This window comes from Lepus europaeus, chromosome 1, assembly GCF_033115175.1.
Source record: "Lepus europaeus isolate LE1 chromosome 1, mLepTim1.pri, whole genome shotgun sequence".
Taxonomy (NCBI): domain Eukaryota; kingdom Metazoa; phylum Chordata; class Mammalia; order Lagomorpha; family Leporidae; genus Lepus; species Lepus europaeus.
The window spans coordinates 146,793,923-146,815,913 of NC_084827.1; the positions used below are offsets into that span (position 1 = coordinate 146,793,923).

Here is a 21,991-nt window from a genome sequence, read left to right on the forward strand (position 1 = left end):
CAGGGCTATTCTTTGGTGAGTTTTTTTTTTTTTTTTCAAGATTTATTTATTTATTTGAAAGGCAAAGTTAGAGAGGGAGAGACAGAGAAATTTTCCATCTGCTGGTTCACTCTCCAAATGGCCGCAACAGCCCAGGTTGGGCCATGCCAAAGCCAGGAACCAGGAACTTCATATGGGTCTCCTGTGTGGATGCAGGGGTCTAAGTATGTGGGCCATCTTCCACTGCTTTTCCATGCCCAGTAGCAGGGAAGCTGGATCAGAAGTGGAACAGCGAGGACTTGAACTGGTACCTATATGGAATGCTGGTGCTGCAGGCCACAGCACTGGCTCTGAGAAAAAAGAGAGAGAGAGAGATCTTTGATCTGCTGGTTTACTCCCCAAATGACCCTAGTGCCTGGGGCCAGGAGCCCAGCGCTCCATCCAGGTCTCACATGTGGGTGGCAGGGGCCCAAGTGCTATTGCTTTCCCAGGCACATTAGCAGGGAATTGGATCAGAAGTGAAGCAGCCTGGACTTGAAGTGGTGCTAATGTGGGATGCCAGCATTGCAGGTAGTGGCTTAAGCTGCTGTGCCACAATACTTGCCTCTTCGGTGAGATTATAAAACAGAATTGGTAGGCTGGCGCCACAGCTCACTAGGCTAATCCTCCACCTGCTGCGCTGGCACCCGGGGTTCTAGTCCTGGTTGGGGCGCCAGATTCTGTCCCAGTTGCTCCTCTTCCAGGCCAGCTCTCTGCTGTGGCCCGGGAGTGCAGTGGAGGATGGCCCAAGTGCTTGGGCCCTGCACCCGCATGGGAGACCAGGAGGAAGCACCTGGCTCCTGGCTTCGGATTGGCGCGCCGCGCTGGCTGTAACGGCCATTTGGGGGGTGAACCAATGGAAGGAAGACCTTTCTCTCTGTCTTTCTCTCTTTCACTGACTAACTCTGCCTGTCAAAAAACAAACAAACAAACAAACAAAAAAAACAAAACAGAATTGGTAGACGTGGGCACCACTCTGGCTTAAAAGTGCAGGACCCCATAAAAGCCTTTCTATGTTTTATATATGAAAGTACTTTACAGCCGGCGCTGCGGCTCAATAGGCTAATCCTCCGCCTTGCGGCGCTGGCACACCGGGTTCTAGTCCCGGTCGGGGTGCCGGATTCTGTCCCGGTTGCTCCTCTTCCAGGCCAGCTCTCTGCTATAACCCGGGAGTGCAGTGGAGGATGGCCCAAGTGCTTGGGCCCTGCACCTGCGTGGGAGACCAGGAGGAAGCACCTGGCTCCTGGCTTCGGATCAGCACGGTCCACCGGCTGCAGCGCGTTGGCTGCAGCGGCCATTGAAGGATGAACCAATGGAAACGGAAGACCTTTCTCTCTGTCTCTCTCTCTCGCTGTCCACTCTGCCTGTCAAAAAAAAAAAAAAAAGATAAATTTGGTTCCAAAATTTTCATGAAATACATTTCTCATGAACTTTCTGAAGACCCTTCACATGTATAGATTTCAAAATTGTTTGCACTAAAATAAACTTATCTTTAAAAATAATTTTCCCAGGGCCTGTGTTGTGGCATAGCTGGTAAAGCTTTTGCCTGCAACTCCAGCATCCCATGTGGTGTTTGTGTCCTGGCTGCTCCACTTCCAATCCAGCTCCCTGCTAATGGGCTTGGAAGAGCAGAGGAAGATGACCCAAGTGCTTAGGTTCCTGCCACCTCTGTGGGAGACCTGGATGGAGCTCCTGGCTTCTGAGTTTGGCCTGGCTTAGCCCAGGCTGTCACAGCCATATGGGGAGTGAATGAGCAGACGGAAGATCTCTGCTTCTCTCTCTCTGTAACTCTGCTTTTCTAATAAACAAAATCTCTAAAAAAAATTTTTCCCCTCATGTATTTGAGATGGATGGGTGAGGCAGGGAGAGAGAGAGAGAGAGATATTCCAGTTACTTTCACTCCACAGTAAATGGAAGTAGGCCAGGGTTGGGCAGAGTTGAAGCCAGGAGCTAGGAACTCAATACAGGTTTTCTAGCCCAAGCGGTTGAGTCTTAGTTGTTTGAGTCTTCTTTGCTGCCTCCCAGGGTCTGCATTAATAAGTAGCTGGAGTCATGAGCCAGAGCCGGGAATTACTAGGCGTCTTAGCTTAGGCATCTTAACCAGTGAGTTAACCTCTAGACTTTCTGTTTGCCCCTAAACTTACTTTTTTATTCAGGTTCCACAATCTTTTGACCTTTTATAGGTTTTAAACATATTTTGTTAACTTATCTGAAGAACTTTTTTTTTTTTTTTTGAAAATGATTGGTATTCAATTGTATTTTCCAGTTGTTAACCAATACAAGGAAATACAGTTTAGTTTTGTATATTGATCTTGTTTCATGTGACCTTGTTAAATTTAGTTCTATAGTGTAGTCCCTCTTAGGTTATATAGACATGTTGTCTGCAAAAAAATACAGTTTTACTTTTTTCTTTTCAAACTATATGCGTTTTTATACTCTTGAATGGAAGTGGTATAATAAGACACTTAAGCCTCATTTCCACATGTAGAGGGAAAAAAATCAGCCTTTCATCATTAATTATCATTCTAACTACAAATGTTTTTTAAAGACAAAATCTCATATATCTTTTTTTTCTTCAACCTGCAAGTTCACTCCCTTAATGACTGTAGTGGCTGGGGGTTGGTGAGACTGAAGCCAGGAACCTGGAGCTTCTTCCAGGTCTTCCACATGGGCGGAGGAGCCCAAGCACTTGGGCCAGTTTTTGCTGCTTTTCTAGGCACATTAGCAGGGAGCTGGATTTTAATGGAGTAGCTAGGACTGGAACTGATACCCATATGGGATGCTGGTGGGATGCCAGCATGGCAGCTTAACCTGTTATGCTACAACACTGGCCCCCAGATTTTGTTATGGATTGCCTTTATTAAATGGAGGACATTTTATTCTACCATTTGTTTATAGTTTCATTATGAATAGATATTGGCTTTTTTTCTTTATCATACTTTCACTGTATCCATTTGAGGTAATTATATGCTTCTTTACTTTTCGTGTATTAATTAGTGAAATACATAGATTTCATATGTGAAACTGAACATTGCATTTCTGGACTAAACCACCTTTGGTCATGGTTACATGATACATGATGCTTTTGATTTGTTGATATTTTGTTAAAGATTTTTATATTTAATGTTGAAGCAAGATATAGGTTGGTAGAGGTTATTTAACCTTTTATATCTATGTAGTTTTATATCAAGGTAATTGTGTTAGTCTGCTTGGTCTGCCATAACAGAATACTATAGACTGCGTGACTTAAATTATGGAAATTTATTTTTTCATAGTTCTGGAGGCTAGAAAGTCTAAGAACAAGTGTCCAAGAGAGTTCAGTTTCTTTTGAGATCTCTCTTTGTGGCTTGCACATGTTCACCTTCTTGCTGTGCCTTCAGATGCTGGAAAGAGGAGAGACTTGTGTTCCTTTCTGTTCTTACAAGGGTATCGGGAGGGTGTTCAGCGTACTGGTTAAGCTAATGCTTGTGATGCCTGGGTTCAAATATCTGGCTGTACTCCCAATAACAGTTTCCTGCTAATGCATACCCTGGAAAGCAGCCAGTGATAGAGCGCTCAAGTATTAGAGTCTCTGCTGCCAGTGTGGGAGGCTTGGGTTGAGTTCCCAGTTCCTAGCTTTGTCCTTGCCTAGCACCGACTATTGGAGGCATTTGGAGAGTGAACCAGTAGATGAGAGATCTTTCTCTGTCATTTTGTGTCTCTCTTTGTCTCTGCCTTTCAAGTACGTAAATATGGGGCTGCCTGCAGTGCTGGCATCCCATATGAGTGCCGGTTCAAGTCCCAGCTGCTCCACTTCCGAGCCAGCTCTCTGGTATGGCCTGGGAAAGGAGTAGAAGATGGCCCAAGTCCTTGGGCCTCTGCACCCATATGGGAGACCTAGAAGAAGCTCCTGGTTCCTGGCTTCAGATCAGCGCAGCTCCATCCATGGAGGCCGTTTGGGGAATGAAGCAGTGGATGGAAGATCTCTGTCCCTCTCTCTGCCTCTCCTTCTCTGTAAATCTGCCTTTCAAATAATTTTTTTAAAAAGTACATACATACATACATATATAAACATCAATTCCAGTGGATGAAAGCTTCACATTTATGATCTTCATCTAACCTTAAAAAGGCCTGTCTTCTAAACTTTCACATGGCAGGGGAGAGGGAGCAAGGCTTCAACAGATGAATCTGGGGTGGGGCGTAGAGCTTATTCCATATTATTCCTTCCTTGATTCCCCAAAATTCATGAACTTTTCAAGGACAAAATATATTCATTTTGTCTTGACAGCCCCAAGTGTTTACTCATTCCAGCCTCAACTCTATAAAATGTAATATCTAAAGTCTCAGCTAAATATCTCCTAAAGCAGATATGTGTGAGGGTCAAGGTGCAGTTCATTGTCAGTCAGAATTCCTTTTCAGCTGTGAACTTGTGAAACCAAATGAGTTATTTGCTTCTGAAATATAATGGTGGGACAAACCTAGGATGCACATTCCCATTCAAAATTAGAGAAATTGGAAACAAGAAAGGGATGACAGGTTTCAGACAAGACCCAAACTTGGTAAGGGTAATTCCATTAAACTTTAGGCTTGAGGGCTGGCGCCGTGGCTCAACAGTCTAATCCTCTGCTTAGTGGCGCCGGCACACCAGGTTCTAGTCCCGGTCAGGGCACCGGAGTCTGTCCCGGTTGCCCCTCTTCCAGGCCAGCTCTCTGCTGTGGCCAGGGAGTGCAGTGGAGGATGGCCCAAGTGCTTGGGCCCTGCACCCCATGGGAGACCAGGAGAAGCACCTGGCTCCTGCCTTCGGATTAGCACGGTGCGCCGGCCGCAGCGCACCAGCCGCGGTGGCCATTGGAGAGTAAACCAACTGCAAAGGAAGACCTTTCTCTCTGTCTCTCTCACTGTCCACTCTGCCTGTCAAAAAACAAAAACAAAAAACTTTAGGCTTGAGAAAGTTCTCTTTGGTTTGATACCCTACCTGACAGGCTCACTAGAGTGCTAGAGTCACCCTCTGGCCATGCATCTTTCAGTTCTTGGGAGGACCCTCACTCCTGAGGCACTGAATGGGGTCATCCTGTTTGTCTGTAACCTGAGAAGTGGTTCCACCCTTTGAAACTGAGGAGGAGCAAATGCCCTTGCCACTGGCACTGTGGAGGCAGAGGTGGCCCTCATGATCTCTGAGCTGACTGCCTTTCAAAGGCATTCTTCCCTTTTCTTGAAGGCTAGCACCTGTTCACGACTGGATAGCTCTATGGTCTGGTCCTGTAGAATCCAAGAAGTTCAACAGTCTACCTTCACGCCTTCCTACTTTTCCCTGTTCCTTTAGTTCAAAATGGTAGTGTCTTTGCTAATATAATCCTATCTCTCTTCCTGGCCTCTGTTCCAGATAGCAGATTAAGGCCATGAATCATACAAAAGGTCTTTTTATCAAATGGTTGTTTAGCCACACTCTTGGTGTTTTTCTTCAGTACAGGCTTTGTCATTATTACCATATGGATAGGTTGAAAGCTGTCAGAATCTTCAAGTTCTGGTCCTTTTTGGGCTAAATTCATTCAGTTTACTTTCCTTTCACATTTTACTATACATAATCAGGAAAAATGTAAATGTTCCTTCAACACTTGACCTCGAAATTGTCTCAGGTAGATTCAATTTCAGTACTTACCAGTCCTGCCTTGACACACTTTAACCAAGGTCTTTGCCACTTTCTAACTAAGATTATCTTCCTGTTTTCAAAGACACGTTGGTTCTGTCTGAGAACTCACCAGAATTACTGGCAGGTCCATATTGCTAGCGTGCACCTCAAAACTCTTTCAGTCTCTATCTTTTATTTGGTTTGAAGGCTGCCTCCCCATTTTCATGTATTTGTCACAGCACTACTGCATTTCTTGCTACCAAAATCTGTCTTCACTTGGCGCGGACTGGCATAACAAAAAGCCATATTTGGTTGGCTTAGACGATAATGGTGATCTTATTAAATGTATTGTTAAGTGTTCCACTTTCTGTGAGAGTTGACTTGATATTGCTCTTATGATGCTTTAAATATTCTCTAGCAAAGCCATTTAGGCCTGGAGTTTACTTTGTGAGAAGCTTGTAGATTATGAAGTCAGTTGTTTTTTTACTAGATATAGGGCCATTCAGATCTCCTATTTATTCTTGTGTTGGTTTTGTAATTTCTATCTTTTAAATAATTTATTTTTCATCTATGTTGTTGAATTTATTGATGTAAAGGCTTTTTAAAAATAATTTTTATTGTCATTTTTGTCTGTGGGATCTGAATTGATATCCCCCTTTTTACCTCTGATACTGATAATTTACATTTTCTCTCATTTTTTTCTTGATCAGTTTAGCTAGAGGTTTTTAAAGTTATATTGCTCTTTTCTATGAACTAAGTTTTCATTTCATAGATTTTTCTTTATTGTTTATTCCCTTTGCTGACAATTTTCTTCTTTTTCTAGCTTTGTAGGGTAGAAGCATTAATCTTTAATTATGCCTTCTTTTTTTAGGCTTTCTTTTCTATTATGAATGTTTCAGGCTATACATTTTTCATGAAGTGTTACCTTAGCTGTGTCTCTCCGATTTTGATATACTTTTTACTTCTCATTGATTTAAAATATTTCCTCTTTCTCCCTCCTTCCCTTTCTCCCTTTCTCCCTTTCTCCCTTCCTCCCTTCCTTTCTTTCTTTTTTGACATCATGGTTATTAGGGAATGTGTGAGGGTTCTGGATACAAACTTTCAGTTATGGTGCAGTAGGCTAAGCCAGCATCCCATATGGGCACTGGTTTGTGTACCCACTGCTCTCTTTCCGATCCAGCTCTCTGCTGTGGCCTGGGAAAAGCAGTGAAAGGTGGCCCATGTCCTTGGGCCCCTGCACCCACGTGGGAGACCCTAAAGAAGCTCCTGGCTCCTTGCTTTGGACTGGTCCACCTCCTGCCATTGCGGCCATTTGGAGAGTGAACTAGCAGATGGAAGAACCTTTCTCTGTCTCTCCCTCTCTCTGTCTGTAACTCTGCCTCTCAATTAAATAAATAAAATCTTTAAAAAAATTTCAGTCAGACAAGAATAAGTTCAAGGTTTCTGTTGTACAATGTAATGACTGTAGTTAACAGCAATGTATTATCTTCTTAAAAAATTGAGAGTAGTAATTTTTAAGTATTTTCTTGCTGTTTTTTTTTTTTTTAAAGATTTATTTGAAAAACAGAGTTACAGAGAGACAGGGAGAGATAGAGAGGTATCTTCCATTCACTGGTTCACTCCCTAAATGGCCTCAAAGGCTGGGGCTGGACCAGTCCAAAGCCAGGAGTCAGGAGCTTCATATGGATCATCCAGGTTGGTACAGGAGCCCAATCATCCTGGTTGGGCCATCTGGTGCTCCTTTCCCAGGCACTTTAGAAAGGAGCTGGATCAGAAGTGGAGCAGCAGGGACTTAAACCAGCACCCGTATGGGATGCTGGTGTTGGAGGTAACAGCTTAACTTATTATGCCACAATGCTTGCTCCAATTTTTAAGTATTTGCACAAAAATATAAATAAAAATATTATATTTGAGGTAATTTATATATTAACTTGTTATACTCATTACACAACAAATATGTGTTTTAACTGTTACGTTATACACCATATAAGTAATTCCAATTTGTATATGTTAGTTACAACATCATTAATTTAATGAAAAAGAAATGTGTTTAATGTGTTGTAGATCTGGGCAGAATTTCTAGATTTGTTTCTTCTTTATGGTAAAAAAAAATTATATTTAGAATTAGCTAACTAGTCCAGCGCTGCGGTTCACTTGGCTAATCCTCTGCCTGTGGGGCCAGCACTCCGGGTTCTAGTCCCGGTTGGGGCGCCGGATTCTGTCCCAGTTGTTCCTCTTCCAGTCCAGCTCTCTGCTGTGGCCTGGGAAGGCAGTGGAGGATGGCCCAAGTGCTTGGGCCCTGCACTGGGAGGAAGCACCTGGCTCCTGGCTTCGGATCGGCACAGCGCGCCGGCTGTAGCGGCCATTTGGGGGGTGAACCAACGGAAAAGGAAGACCTTTCTCTGTCTTTCTCTCTCTCATTGTCTAACTCTGCTTGTCAAAAAAATAAAATAAAAAAGAATTAGCTAAGTAGACATAGTTTAGGTGGTCCCAATTTTGTTGGCAATTCTCAAAGCATTGTAGTCAGGAGCCAATTGAACGTGTGCCATTTTCTCTCCATCAGGCTTGATCAAAGTGTTGACCTTGCCACAGCACTGTCACAGCGCTTCTTCACAGCATGTTGGATCTAGTTCTCGTTGGTCCTGACATCCACAGTATACAATTGTGCTGTGTTTTCTTCATGGTTGACTCAGTGATTTGGGGATTTTGGTCTGGTGTGTGGTGTGGTGATTAAGCTTGTTTCTTTTGGAGGTACTCATCTGAGGATATTTGGCCTATCTTTGGACCACTTGAAGGGGGATGGTTTGTGGATCTTTGTGTGTGTGTGGCTGTTGAAGTCTTTCAGCATTGCCTACTTGGCCTTTGAAGCCTTTGTTTGGTGTTGGTTTTTGGAGGGACAGGGACTTCCTTTGCTTTTGGTGCCGTCTTCCTGAAACGGACCTCCAGATATGTGTGTTTTGTTACTTACTTTCTTTTTTTTTTAATAATTTTAATAATTACGGTTTTCAACCCTCAGGATTTTTGTTTTTTTTTAGATTTATTAATTTATTTGAAAGTCAAAGTACACAGAGAGAAAGAGAGGCAGAGTGAGAGAGAGATGTCTTCCATCTGCTGGTTCACTCCTGAATTGGCCTTAGTGACTGGAGCTGCACCTATCCCAAGCCAGGAGCCATGAGCTTCTTCCGGGTCTCCCATGCAGGTGCAGGGGCCCAAGGACTTGGGCCATCTTCTACTGCTTTCCCAGGCCATAGCAGAGAGCTGGATCAGAAGTGGAGCAGCCAGGACTTGATCCAGCTCCCTGGGGCCTGAGCTGTGGCGCAATAGGTTAATCCTCCGTCTGTGGTGTTGGCATCCCATATGGGCACCGGTCTGGTCCCAGCTGCTCTTCTTCCAATCCAGCTTTCTGCTGTGGCCTGGGAAAGCAATAGAAGATGGCCCAAGTCCTTGGGCCCCTGCACTCACGTTGGAGACCAGGAAGAAGCACCTGGCTCCTGGCTTCGGATCGGCACAGCTCCGGCTGTTGTGGCCATTTGGGGAGTGAACCAACAAAAGGAAGACCTCTCTCTCTCTCTCTCTCTCTCTCTCTCTCTCTCTCTGTAACTCTTCCTCTCAGATAAATAAATAAAATCTTAAAAAAAAAATAAAAAGAACTGGAGCAGCCAGGACTTGAACTGGCACCCATATGGGATGCCGGCACTGCAGGCAGCGGCTTTACCCACTATGCCACTCTGCTGACCCTTTTCATTACTTTCTTTTTCTTTTTCTTTTTTTTTTTTTTGCCAGGCAGAGTTAGACAGTGAGAGAGAGAAAGACAGAGAGAGTGAGTTATAGACAACGCGAGAGAGAAACAGAGAAAAAGGTCTTCCTTCCTTTGGTTCACTCCCCTAATGGCCGCCACAGCCGGCACTGTATGCTGATCCGAAGCCAGGAGCCAGGTGCTTCCTCCTGGTCTCCCATATGGGTGCAGGAACCCAAGTACTTGGGCCCTCCTCCACTGCCCTCCTGGGCCACAGCAGGGAGCTGGATTGGAAGAGGAGCAACCAGGGCTAGAATCCAGCACCCCAACTGGGACTAGAACCCCGAGTGCCGGCCCTGCAGGTGGAGGATTAGCCAAGTGAGCCACGGCGCCGGCCTCATTACTTTCTAATGTAATTCTAATATGATGAGAGAACATACTCTGAATAAGTTTAATCAATTTAATTTTTTATTGAGTCTTATTTTCATGTCCTATTTTCAACAATGATATTTTCCTCTCTTCATGGTAATATTCCTTGCCTTGCCTTGATAATACTCTGCTTACTTCATTAGATACTAACATGGCCACTCAAGCAGTCTTATGATCAGAGTTTATCTCGTGTGTCTTTTTTTTTTTTTTTAAAGATTTATTTTATTTATTTGAAATAGTTACAGAGAGAGGTAGAGAGAGAGAGCGGTCTTCCATCTGCTGATTCATTCCCCAAATGGCCACAATGGCCAGAGCTGAGCCAATCTGAAACCAGAAGTCAGGAACTTCTTCTGGGTCTCTCATTTGGGTACAGAGGCCCAAGGACTTGAGCCATCTTCCACTGCTTTCCCAGGTGCATTAGCAAGGAACTGGATCGGAAGTGGAGCAGCCAGGATTCGAACTGGCACCCATATGGGATGCCAGCACTGCAGGCAGTGGCTTTACCCGCTACGCCACAGCACTACACTGCAGGCTGGGGCTTTAACCTACTATGCTACAGTGCTGGCCCCTGGTATGTCTTTCTACATCCATTATTTGTATTACTTTTTTTGTGTGTCCATTGTGGCTAAATGGAACTTTATCGGCTTCGGACTCAATGTGAAATTAGAGAATTATTCAACCTGTAGCTTGACTGTATTTTTTTTTTCTGGCTTGTCCTATAGGATTTCATGCTAACATGTGGGAATTGATACTCAAACTCAAAATGAGTCCTGAACATTTTTCCAGAGCACTTCTTGTGAATAGCTTCCTCCTTTCCAGTACTCTGCTTCACAAAAGCTAGTTGCCTATGCCTCCCTAAACTGGCTTCTCCATGGCATGTAGCCGTGTTCTTTAAGTTTCTTTCTGTCCATGTAGTAGTCTAGAAAGCATCTCCAAAAAGGATCTAAAGCGATTATTGGGCTCATTTTGTATTCTCTCTTGTCACCATTCTCTGACCCAATTCTGGAACCTGTTTTGTCCAGTTTCCTAGTTTATAGCAAAAGGCATATGTGTTGCCAGTTATTCTACATAGCTGTGGTTATTTAAGTTTCTATCAGTATGTTTTACCTCAGAGCTGTTATCTGTTTGGTTAACTTGTTATGTTTAAGATTGGAAATAATTCCATCTTTACCCTATAGCCTACATGTGTAAATGACATGTGCAAAAGAATATTCATTATAAGATTAACAGCACCCAAAGAAAGTGAAAAAGCACAACAGTTAATCAGTATGGAACTGGTTTAAAATGATAATTCATTGTATTGGTGCATCCTCTCTAGTCATGAAAAAGAGTAAGGCAGATTTTTTTTTTAAGATTTTATTTATTTATTTATTTTTGAAAGGTGGAGTTACAGAGAGTGACGGGGGAGAGAGGTAAAGAGAGAGACCTTCCATCCGCTGGTTCACTCCCCAAATGGCTGCAGTGGCCAGAGCTGGACCAATCCAAAGCTAGAAGCCAGGAGATTCTTCAGGGTCTCCCACATGGGTGCAGGGGCCCAGGGACTTGGGCCATCTTCAGCTGGTTTCCTAGGTGCATTAGCAGGGAGCTGGATCAGAAGTAGAGTAGCTGGGACTTGAACTGGTGCCCATATGAGATACTGGTGCCACAAGCAGCGGCTTTACCTGCTACATCACAGCCCCAGCCCCAGCCCCAGCCCCAGCCCCAGTCCCAGTCCCAGATGTTATCTGTGGTTTTTTTTTTTTTTTTTTTTTTTTAAGATTTATTTATTCATTTGGAAGGCAGAGTTACAGAGAGGCAGAGACAGAGTGAGGTCTTCCATCCACTGATTCACTCCCCAGATGGCTACAACAGCTGGAGCTGGACTGTTCCGAAGCCAGGAGATAGGAGCTTCTTTCGGGCCTCCCATATGGGTGCAGGGACCAAAGGGCTTGGACCATCTTCTTCTGCTTTCCCAGGCCAAAGCAGAGAGCTGGATTGGAAGTGGAGCAGCCAGGACTCAAACCAGCGCCCGTATGGGATACCGGCACTGCGGGCAGTGGCTTTACCTGCTACATCACAGTGCTGCTCCCCAGATGTTACCTCTTAAGATGTAATTATGGGGGCTAGTGCTGTAGGTTAATCCTCTGTCTCCGGCGCCTCATTCAGAATGGGCACTGGTTCTAGCCTTGGTTGCTCCTCTTCCGATCCAGCTGTCTGTGTGGGAGGCCCAGAGGAGGCTCTTGGCTCCCGGCTTTGGACTGGCCCAGCTCCAGTCATTGCAGCCCTTTGGGGAGTGAACCAGTGGATGGAAAACCTTTCTCTCTGTCTCTCTCTCTCACTGTCTGTAACTTTACCTGTTGAATGAATAAATAAATTTTTTAAAAAGATATAATTATGTACAGAATGTATTGAGGTAGAAAACAAAAACAGTGATGCAGGAATATCGCCTGGCCTCCTCATCTGTGAACTCCATATCAACAGAATAAGCCAGCCACAGATGTAAAAACATTAAAAAATTATATTAGTTCTGAATATGTACAGCTTGTTTTGTTTTTGGTGTGTTTCCTTAATAATATAGAACAGCATCTATTTACAGTAAGCTTACCTTGTGTTTGCTTTTACAAGTAATTCAGCGATGATTTAAAGTAAATGAGGGGATATACAGAAGGTTCTCTGCAAATACTAAACCATTTTATAGAAGACCTTGAGCATACATGAGATAATGGTTTCTGTCTGGGTGGGAAAGACACCTGGGACCAGTCATCTGTGGATACCATGGGATGCCTGCACATTGCATAGATTTTTTTTTTTAAAAGGTAGATGTAGTGTGATGGATTAAGGAATAGGTAAGGGAAAGACATGCTTTCCCTTGTCAGCTCTGTTATGTTGCTTTAGTTTTCTTTGTCATATGCATGAATAACTTTTTAAAAAGAATAAAATAATCTATAATGTTAAGAGAAAGATTACTGTTGTTGGTTCTAGAATTTTGGAATTCTTGCCCTGCAATAGACTTAGGAAATCTTTTTGCTTAATTATTTCATTTCATAATCGGCTAACTATAGGTAGTTATTCGAATGGAGACAATAAAGGTGGTGATGGTGGTGATGGTGGTGGTGGTGGTCATCATAGTAGTAGTGAAAAAAACACAGTTATGTTAGGTTTGTGTTAATTGTTAGCTCTGTCACTTGATAATCATGTGACCTCCTCAGACAAGGTATTAACTTTAGAACTTCTGTATGTACATTTATAAGTAGGGGAAATTATCATTCTTATATGAAGTATTATGAGAATTAAATGTGATAACATAAGATACTTAAAATGCTACCTGATAGTTGGTCTCTCTTTTCCTTCCTGTGACAAAATGCATATCAGCTTTTCTTTTAAAAACATCTTAGGCTTTCTTCAACTAGTTCTTCATATTTCTATATTAGAAATTTTTTAGAGGTAAAACATCTTGTAAAAGAGAATTCTTATTTTTGTTTATTTGTGTATTATATTCACAGAATGTTTTCAGGAAAGTGAACATCTCAAGGAAAGTCTTAAGTGTTGCTTATTACACCTATTTGGAGCCATTGTAGCCGGTGGGCAGGTGAGGAAAATGTTGAAAGTTTATATATAAAATAACATTTAACAGTATGGACAGCTTTCCATGGCTTACGTAATATATTTTTGTCTTTTTATAATTTGATGAACCATAAAGTTATGTTTATATATTGTTTAAGCTAAACTACATAGTTATTTCTTCTTTTATTATCTTTGAAAAATCCTAATTAATAGCATTAGCACCTATAATAAAATTGTTAGATAAATAACCATATTAACTTTTATTTGGTATTGTAGGTTTTTATTTTATTGACTTTGAGCTACTAATTTTTATTTTAGAGTATAGAGAAAGTCAACCCTATTATCCACTTGATAAAATCAAGCTCTAGTAGTTTAATCCCCAAATTGATTATGAATTCTGTTATTCTTATACCTAATTACTATCATGAAATCCATGTATCACAGTATGCATGTATCACATGTATGCATTTTTTCAACAAACCTAAGTAGTGTTTTCTTTGCAAGAAAACATATGTTTTAAGTTGAGCATCTTACAAGCTGTCTGTAGTAAAAGTGTAACTACAAGTTATAACTACAAGTGTAACTACAATAGGACTGTAACTCCAAAAGAATTTCTTTTTTTTTTAAAGATTTATTTAATTATTTGAAAGACGGAGTTACAGAGAGGTGGGTGGGGGTGGTCTTCCATCTGCTGGTTCATTCTCCAATTGGCTTCAATGACTAGAGCTGTGCCAGTCTGAAAGCCAGGAGTCAGGAGCTTCTTCTGAGTCTCCTGTGTGGGTACAGGGGTCCAAGGACTTGGGCCATCTTCTACTGCTTTCCCAGGCCATAGCAGAGCTGGGTTGGAAGTGGAGCAGCTGGGACCTGAACCGGCACTCATATGGGATGCTGGTGTTGCAGGCAGTGGCTTCACCCACTACACCACAGTGCCGGCCCCCAAAATGAATTTCTACATGTCTTAACCGTACAATTTAGATCAGAGATTCCTAACACTTTTTGCTTTTTTTATTACTATAAAGATTTATTTTATTTATTTGAAACACAGAATTACAGAGAGAGGTAGAGACAGAGAGAGGTATTCCATTCGCTGGTTCACTTCCCAGGTGGCCTCAACGGCTGGAGCTGCACCGATCTGAAGCCAGGAGCCAGGAGCTTCTTCTGGGTCTTCCACACAGGTGCAGGGGCCTAAGGACTTGGGTCATCTTCTACTGCTTTCCAGGCCATGGCAGAGAGCTGGATAGCAAGAGGAACAGCTGGGCCTCGAACCAGAGCCTATATGGGATGCCAGCGCTGCAGGCTGGGGCTTTAACCCACTGCACCACAGCACAGACCCCTATTATTTATTTGAAAGGCAGAGTTAGAGAACGAGACGGAGAGATCCTCCATCTGCTGGTTCACTCTCCAGATGGCTGCATCAGCCAAGGCTGGGCCAGGATGAAGCCAGGAGCCAGGTGCTTCATCTGTGTCTTCTGTGTGGGAACATCTGCTGTTTTTCCAGGCACATCAGCAGGGAATGGGATTGGAAATGGAAGAGCCAGGACTTGAACCTGTGCCCTTGTGAGATGTTGGCACTGCACGAAGTGGAGTGGCACGTAGCTGTGGCCTGCTACGCCACAGCTCTTGCCCTTGAAACCTTTTTTAAAAAGTTGTTTGTATTTTTTATATACTTGAAAGACAAACACACAGTCACACAGAGAACTTTCATTTACTGTTTCACTCCCCAAATGCCTATAATAGCCAGGGCTAGGCCAGACTGAAACCATGAGTGAGGAGCTTAATCTGGGTCTCCTATGTAGGTGATAGGCACCCGAGTACTTGGGCCATCACCTGTTTCTTTCCAGGGTGCACATTAGCAGGAAGCTGGAATTGGAAATGGAGCTGGGATTTGGACCCAGGTACTGTGATATGAGATGCAAATATCTCAAGTTGTTTCTTTTCTTTAACTTTTTTTTTTTATAAGAAATTTTATTTATTTGAGAGAGAGTTATAGACGGAGAGAAGAAGAGACAGAGAGAAAAGTCTTCCATCTGCTGGTTCACTCCTCTAATGGCCGTAATGGCTGGAACTGAACCAGTCTGAAGCCAGGAACCAGGAGCTTCTTCAGTGTCTCTCACACGGGTGCCAGGGCCCAATCACTTGGGCCATCTTCTGCTGCTTTCACAGGCCGTAGCAGAGAGCTAGATCAGAAGAAAGCAGCCAGGACACGAACCAGAGCCCATATGGGATGATGGCATCACAGGCAGAGGCTTAGCCCACTATGCTACAGCGCCGACCCCCACAAGTGATTTCTTAACCTCTGGGCCAAATAAAGATCTACTCCATGTTTGCATCTTTATAACTCATTACATGAAAAGAACAGCAAGTTTAATAACTAATATAATTTCAGTAAGTAATGATCATAAAGGATACTTTGACATACTATGCAATCCAGCTCCTTGCTAATACACCTGGGAAAGCAGCGGATGAAGGCACAAGTCCTTGGGCTCTTGCACCTACGTGAGTGATCAGGAGGAAGTTCCTGGCTCTTGGCTTCTGCTTGGCCCAGACCTGGGCATGATAACCCTTTGGAGAATGAATCAGAAGATGGAAGATCTCTCTGCCTGCGCCTCTCCCTCTCTATAACTCTGATTTTCAAATCAGTAAGTAAATCTTTTTAAAAAAAGAGAAAGAAAATGTATATTATTTTGTTTGGTGATAAAATCATAACTATTACTTATACAGCTATTCTTTGTTGCTTACATGTAAATTTGGTGGTGATACTAAATTTGCACTAGTGATGAACAGAAGTAGATAGTGATTTTCCATCCAAGTTTGAATATCTCCCGAATTCTCCCTTTTCTCCTCTTCTCTCCTTCCTTTTTAATTTCCTTTTTTTAAGCTCTTACTTTTCTCTTTCATGTGAAACATTCTCTTACTGGCATCAGGGTCCTGTGTTCTTTATATTGTTAAAACATAAAATGCTTAAATTATAATTTTAGGATGAGTATTTAGCCTAGTGATTTAGACACCACATCTCACGTTGGAGTATCTGGATTTGATATCCAGCTCTCAATCCTAACTTTGTTTCCTGCTAATGTAGACCCTGGGTAGCAGTGGTGGTGGGTGAAAGAGTTGAATTCCTGCCGCCCATGTAGGAGGTAGAGTTGCTTTCCTAGTTCTTGGGTTTGGCACTAACCCAATCTTAGCCCTGTGGGCATTTGGGGAACAAATTGGCAAATGGGAATTCTGTCTGCCTCTCAAATAATAATTTTAAAAATTATAATTTTATTTAAAGATATAAAAATGATACCAATAGTACACTAGGCATTATCATTTTGGGCATTAGGAGAATATCCTTGTCTGCATTCAGGAAGGTGCCATGGAGGTTCAAATGAATGTTTAGACATTTATTTGTGTTATCTTGTATCAATAGGAAATTTTAAATATTATAGCAATAGGCAGTTACTATTTATTTGGTAATTTATTTGTCATTTCCTGTTCTACTTGGAGATGTCAGAAAATGCAGTTTTCACTTTTCAGAGAAACATCATAAACAAATAACTTTATATGTTTAGATGATCACATTTTTATTTAATGTGTACAATTTTGACATATTTACTTTGATTTAATCTTGTAAAAACCATCCTAAGAATTTTGTTAGTACTTGTGCAAATCTCCTTTTCTCCCTGTGTTGGCTTTCTGTTTTGTTTTTTTGTGTATTTTCATCTAAAGGCCCTTGTACTCAATGGGTATTTTTCTTAATTATTTGTGTTTACTCTTACTGTAGCTTCCAGAGTACCACTGAAGTGTCCTTCTCTTTTGTTTAATTTATCTTGTCCCTGTTTTGGTTCCCAGCCATAATCCCTACTTGGGTTTCCTTGCGTTTTGTGTTGCCTTCTCCTTTTCACTCTGGTAGAACATAAGTTTCCTTGTAGTGAAAAGGATGATAACCAAAAGTCTTTAGAGTTTGTTTGCTTAGTGACATTTCTATATGAACTGATATCCTTCTTTTGGATCAATATTCCATAATTTCTCTACTACTGTTAGAATTAATAAGTATTCATAAATGAACATGGAAGTGGCATTGTTACTGACTAATAGCACAGCTGATTGAATCCCATTTTCTTTTTGATTATGAAAAGACTTGTTCTTGTTAGTACTTAGGGCTTGTCAAGTCCAAAGAGACCACTTTAATGAAAAGTTAACATGAAAATCAAGATACTAGATCCCAAATTTATTTTTTTTGAATGTTATTTATTTGAAAGAGTTACAGAGAGAGGTAGAGACAGAGAGAGAGAGAGGTATTCCATCCACCAGTTCACTCTCCAGATGGCTGCAGCAGCTGGACCTATGCCAATCCGAAGCCAGGAGCCAGAAGCTTCTTCCAGGTCTTCCTCACGGGTGCAGGGCCCAAGGCATTGGGCTATCGTCTCCTGCTATCTCAGGTCATAGCAGAGAGCTGGATCGGAAGAGGAGCAGCTGGGACTAGAACTGGTGTCCATATGGGATGCCGGTGCTTCAGGCCAGTGCTTTAACCCACTGCGCCACAGCACTGGCCCCGAACCCAAATTTATTATTTTGTGTATTGCAAATACCTCAGATTGTTGTGATCAGCGCATAGCTACATTTAAATTAAAGTCAGAAGGTTGTTTGTTGAATATGCCGTCAGTACAGGGATATTTAGATGAATTGAATATCCAAAGGAATAAAAATGATGTTACAAAGAACATAAAAATTGAAATCTAGTGACTAGGCTCCTTTTCCAAGTCATCAACCCATTGGCATATTCGTTCTTTAGATCTGTGAATAGCAAAAACAAAAACCAAAAACAAACCCATACCCCAAACCAACAAACTAAAAACAACTCTGTTCTGCTCTGTGTTAAGTTAAGATCAAACCATTTGAAGCTGGACTGACCTAGGTCCATCCGTTTACTAGTTATGTTATGTGACCTTATAAGCTATTTATATGAGTTTTAGTTCTTTATATTTTATGTGGAAACAGTAACATTTATAGGATGGTTGTGAAACAGGGGCAGTAGGGTCTAGTTTTTTATTCCAGGTTCTTGCCTTCTTCTTAGAGAAGCATTCTAAGTACAGGCACATATATGGTGCCCAAAGTGGTAAAGTTTATTTTAAAGGTGAGAAAGCAAACACACACTCCATGGGATAGGTGAGGAGTGGAGAGGGAGAAAAGGCAAGGGGGAAGGAAGTAGAGAGGGAGCAGCTCAGCACCTCCTTTAGACTTGGTCTCTGACAAAGAGGGACAAGCACCTCCCAGCACCTCCTGTGAAATAGTAGGGTTACCTGGGAATTTCATACCTCCATAAAATACCATATGGAGCTTAATATACATAGTTACATGGCAACTTTTTCCGAAATTTGGCATGAAAACAGGGCATAACAGGAAAGAGGACAAATAGGATAGACTTATATGATTCATGTGGGGGACTTGTAGTTTGTGATCTCCAGCTCAGCTACCTACCTTATTGCATATTAGTTGTAAGAACTAAATGACACATATAAGTCAGTAAAGCAGTAGACAGGTGCTTGTGCTAGTGAAAATAAAGCCAAATGTATCAGATTTATGATTTTCCATGAAGAGCAGTTAATCATACAGTTGTGGTAACTTAGTTTACTTGTCTCCCTCATTAAAAAAAAAAAAATAGTAGACAATCCCAAGTTATCTGGGGGCTTCATGATCTCCAGCGACTCAGGTTCCTTTTGAATATCAGTGTGTGATCTTTACCATTTTGTCTCATGCTACAAGATAGGTTCTGGATTTCTGGCCATCATGTTTGCATTTAGGCCACAAAGATGGAGGGGGTAATGAAGAAAGAGGCAGATGGCATATATCAGCTATCTTTTTTTTTTTTTTTAAGATTTATTTATTTATTTGAAAGGCAGAGTCACAGATGGAGACAGAGAGAGAGAGAGAATCTTCTATCCACTGATTCACTCCCCGTATGGCCACAATGTCTGGAATTGGGCCAATCTGAAGCTGGGAACCAGGAGCTTCCTCTGGGTCTTCCTTGTGGGTGCAAGTGCCTAAGAACTTGGGCCATCTTCCACTGCCTTCCCAGGCCATTAGCAGGGAGCTGGATCAGAAGTAGAGCAACCAGTACCTGAACCCACACCCACTGTGCCATGGTGCTGGCCCTATGTCAACTGTCTTTTAAAGAAATAGTGAGGGGGCCGATGCCATGGCTCACTTGTTTAATCCTTTGCCTGCGGCGTCAACATCCCATATGGGCGCCGAGTTCTAGTCCCAGTTGCTCCTCTTCCAGTCCAGCTCTCTTCTGTGGCCCGAGAAGGCAGTGGAGGATGGCCCAAGTGCTTGGGCTCTGCACCTGCATGGGAGACCAGGAGAAAGCTCCTGGCTTCGGATCAGCGCGGTGCCACTGGGGGGTGAACCAACGGAAGGAAGACCTTTCTCTCTGTTTCTCTCTCTCACTGTCTAACTTTGCCTGTCAAAATTAAAAAAAAAACAAAAAAAAACTAAACAGTGAAGGGGCCAGTGCTGTGGCATAGCAGGTAGAGCTGCTGTCTGCAGTGCCGGCATCCCATATGGGTGCTGTGGGCACCAGTTGGAGTCTCCATTTATGATCCAGCTCTGCTATGGCCTGGGAAAGCAGCAGAGGATGGCCCAAATCCTTGGCCCCTGCACCCACGTGGGAGACCCAGATGAAGCTCCTGGCTTCTGCTTGGCCCAGTCCTGACTATTGCAGCCATTTGAGGAATGAACCAACAGATAGAAAGAAGATCTTTCTCTCTCTCTCTCTATCTCTGCCTCTTCATTTCCTTCTCTGTAACTTTCAAATAAATAAATAAACACATTTTTTTTTTTTAAGAAGAAAGATAGTTGCCAGGGCTATGGAAGCCTTTAGAGTTCGCTGACTTTGATCTTATTCCGATAGGGTCATACTCAAAGTGGAGGTTCTCTCCCCCCTTCGGAGAAGGGTACCTCCTTCTTTGAAGGCCCCGTTCTTTCCACTGGGATCTCACTCACAGAGATCATTCATTTAGGTCTTTTTTTTTTTTTTTTCCATGATATCTTGGCTTTCCATGCCTGCTATACTCTCATGGGCTCTTCAGCCAGATCTGAATGCCTTGAGGGCTGATTCTGAGGCCGGAGTGTTGTCTAGGACATCTGCCATCCTATGAGTCTGCTGTGTATCCCACTTCCCATGTTGGATCTTTCTCTCCCTTTTTGATTCTATCAGTTAGTATTAGGAGATACTTGTCTTGTTTGTGTGATCTCTTTGACTCTTAGACCTATCGGAGCTATCAATTGTGAGCTCAGGGAGATTACTGACGCCATGAACAGGAGTGTCAAATTGTTAAGTCAGCAACAGGAGTCACTGTGTACTTACACCCCATGCGGGATCTGTCCCTAATGTGTCGTCTAAAGCCAAGTGATGCTATGACTGGTACTGAAACAGTATTTTTATACTTTGCGTTTCTGTGTGGGCGCAGACTGATGAGGTCTTTGCTAATTATATACTGAAGTGATCTTCTGTATATAAAGAGAATTGGAAATGAAAAAAAAAAAAACAACCTGGTGTTAAAATGGAAATGGCATAGAAAATTAATTATTTTGAAAAAAAAAATTATGTAGGATCTCTGTCTTTAATGTGCTGTACATTGCTATTTAATGCTATAATTAGTAATCCAATGGTAGTTTTTTCACTTGATGTTGCTATATGGGCAAAATGTTGAAATCTTTACCTAGTATATACTAAACTGATCTTCTGTATACAAAGAGAATTGAAAATGAATCTTTACATGAATGGAAGGGGAGAGGGAGCGGGAGGGGGGAGGGTTGCGGGCGGGAGGGAAGTTATGGGAGGGGGGAAACCATTGTAACCCATAAGCTATACTTTGGAAATTTATATTCATTAAATAAAAGTTTAATAAAAAAAAAAAAAAAAAAGAAGAAAGATAGTAAAAATCTGGGTTTGATTTCATTTGCCAAACTCAGTCATGTGACTGCAAAGAAGGCAAAAATTTTCCAGATTAAAGTTTTATAAGGCCTGTTTCCTCAATCATCTCAGCACCAGAGGGTGATTAGGGAATGTAATATTTATTCTGGGTAGCTGTATGTCTGAGAAAACATTAGGGCTTCTATTAATAAGAATGGTGGTACCGATTGAATGTTATGTGGTCCACCAGTAGTTTCTTCCACAGTAGTAATTGTACTTGTTATTTTGATATCGTTTACTATATTGATAATTATTGATAGTAATTATTATAATAATTATTGATAGTAACAAGACTTAATGGCCGAAGTGATATTATTTGCAGATGATCTCACATAATGTTCTATTGTATTTCAATTGGATGATTTATGGCAATAAATAATTTTTTAAAATTTTCAACTTTAATAGTTCAGTTTCAGAGAGCTACCAATTACTTAATTTATGAAATTTCAAAAATGCGTTTATAGAATCAGAGCCAAGTAAATCATTATATATATAAATATATAAATAATATATATATGTATAAATAAAATCAGTTGGTGTGGATTAACTTTAACCAACAGAAAACCTGAGAGAGACTACCAAATTGAGGGAGGGTGTTTGGTTTTTCTTTTGTTTTTATGCATACTTAAGAAATCCAGATATATAGGTAGTTCTGGGCTAATCCAGCAGCTCAATGACAACATCAGTAACACTGGTC

General features: G+C 41.9%; 1 protein-coding gene across 2 annotated transcripts in view; it reads left to right on the forward strand.

Annotated features, from left to right (window-relative positions):
* NBEAL1 (neurobeachin like 1) overlaps nucleotides 1–21,991 on the forward strand; it is a 203,934-nt gene that overhangs the window by 49,691 nt on the left and 132,252 nt on the right. For both annotated transcript variants that reach the window (XM_062190098.1, XM_062190096.1), the window contains exon 8: nucleotides 13,274–13,359. In XM_062190098.1, the coding sequence (XP_062046082.1) occupies nucleotides 13,274–13,359 (86 nt within the window). The remainder of the gene's footprint in view (nucleotides 1–13,273; nucleotides 13,360–21,991) is intronic.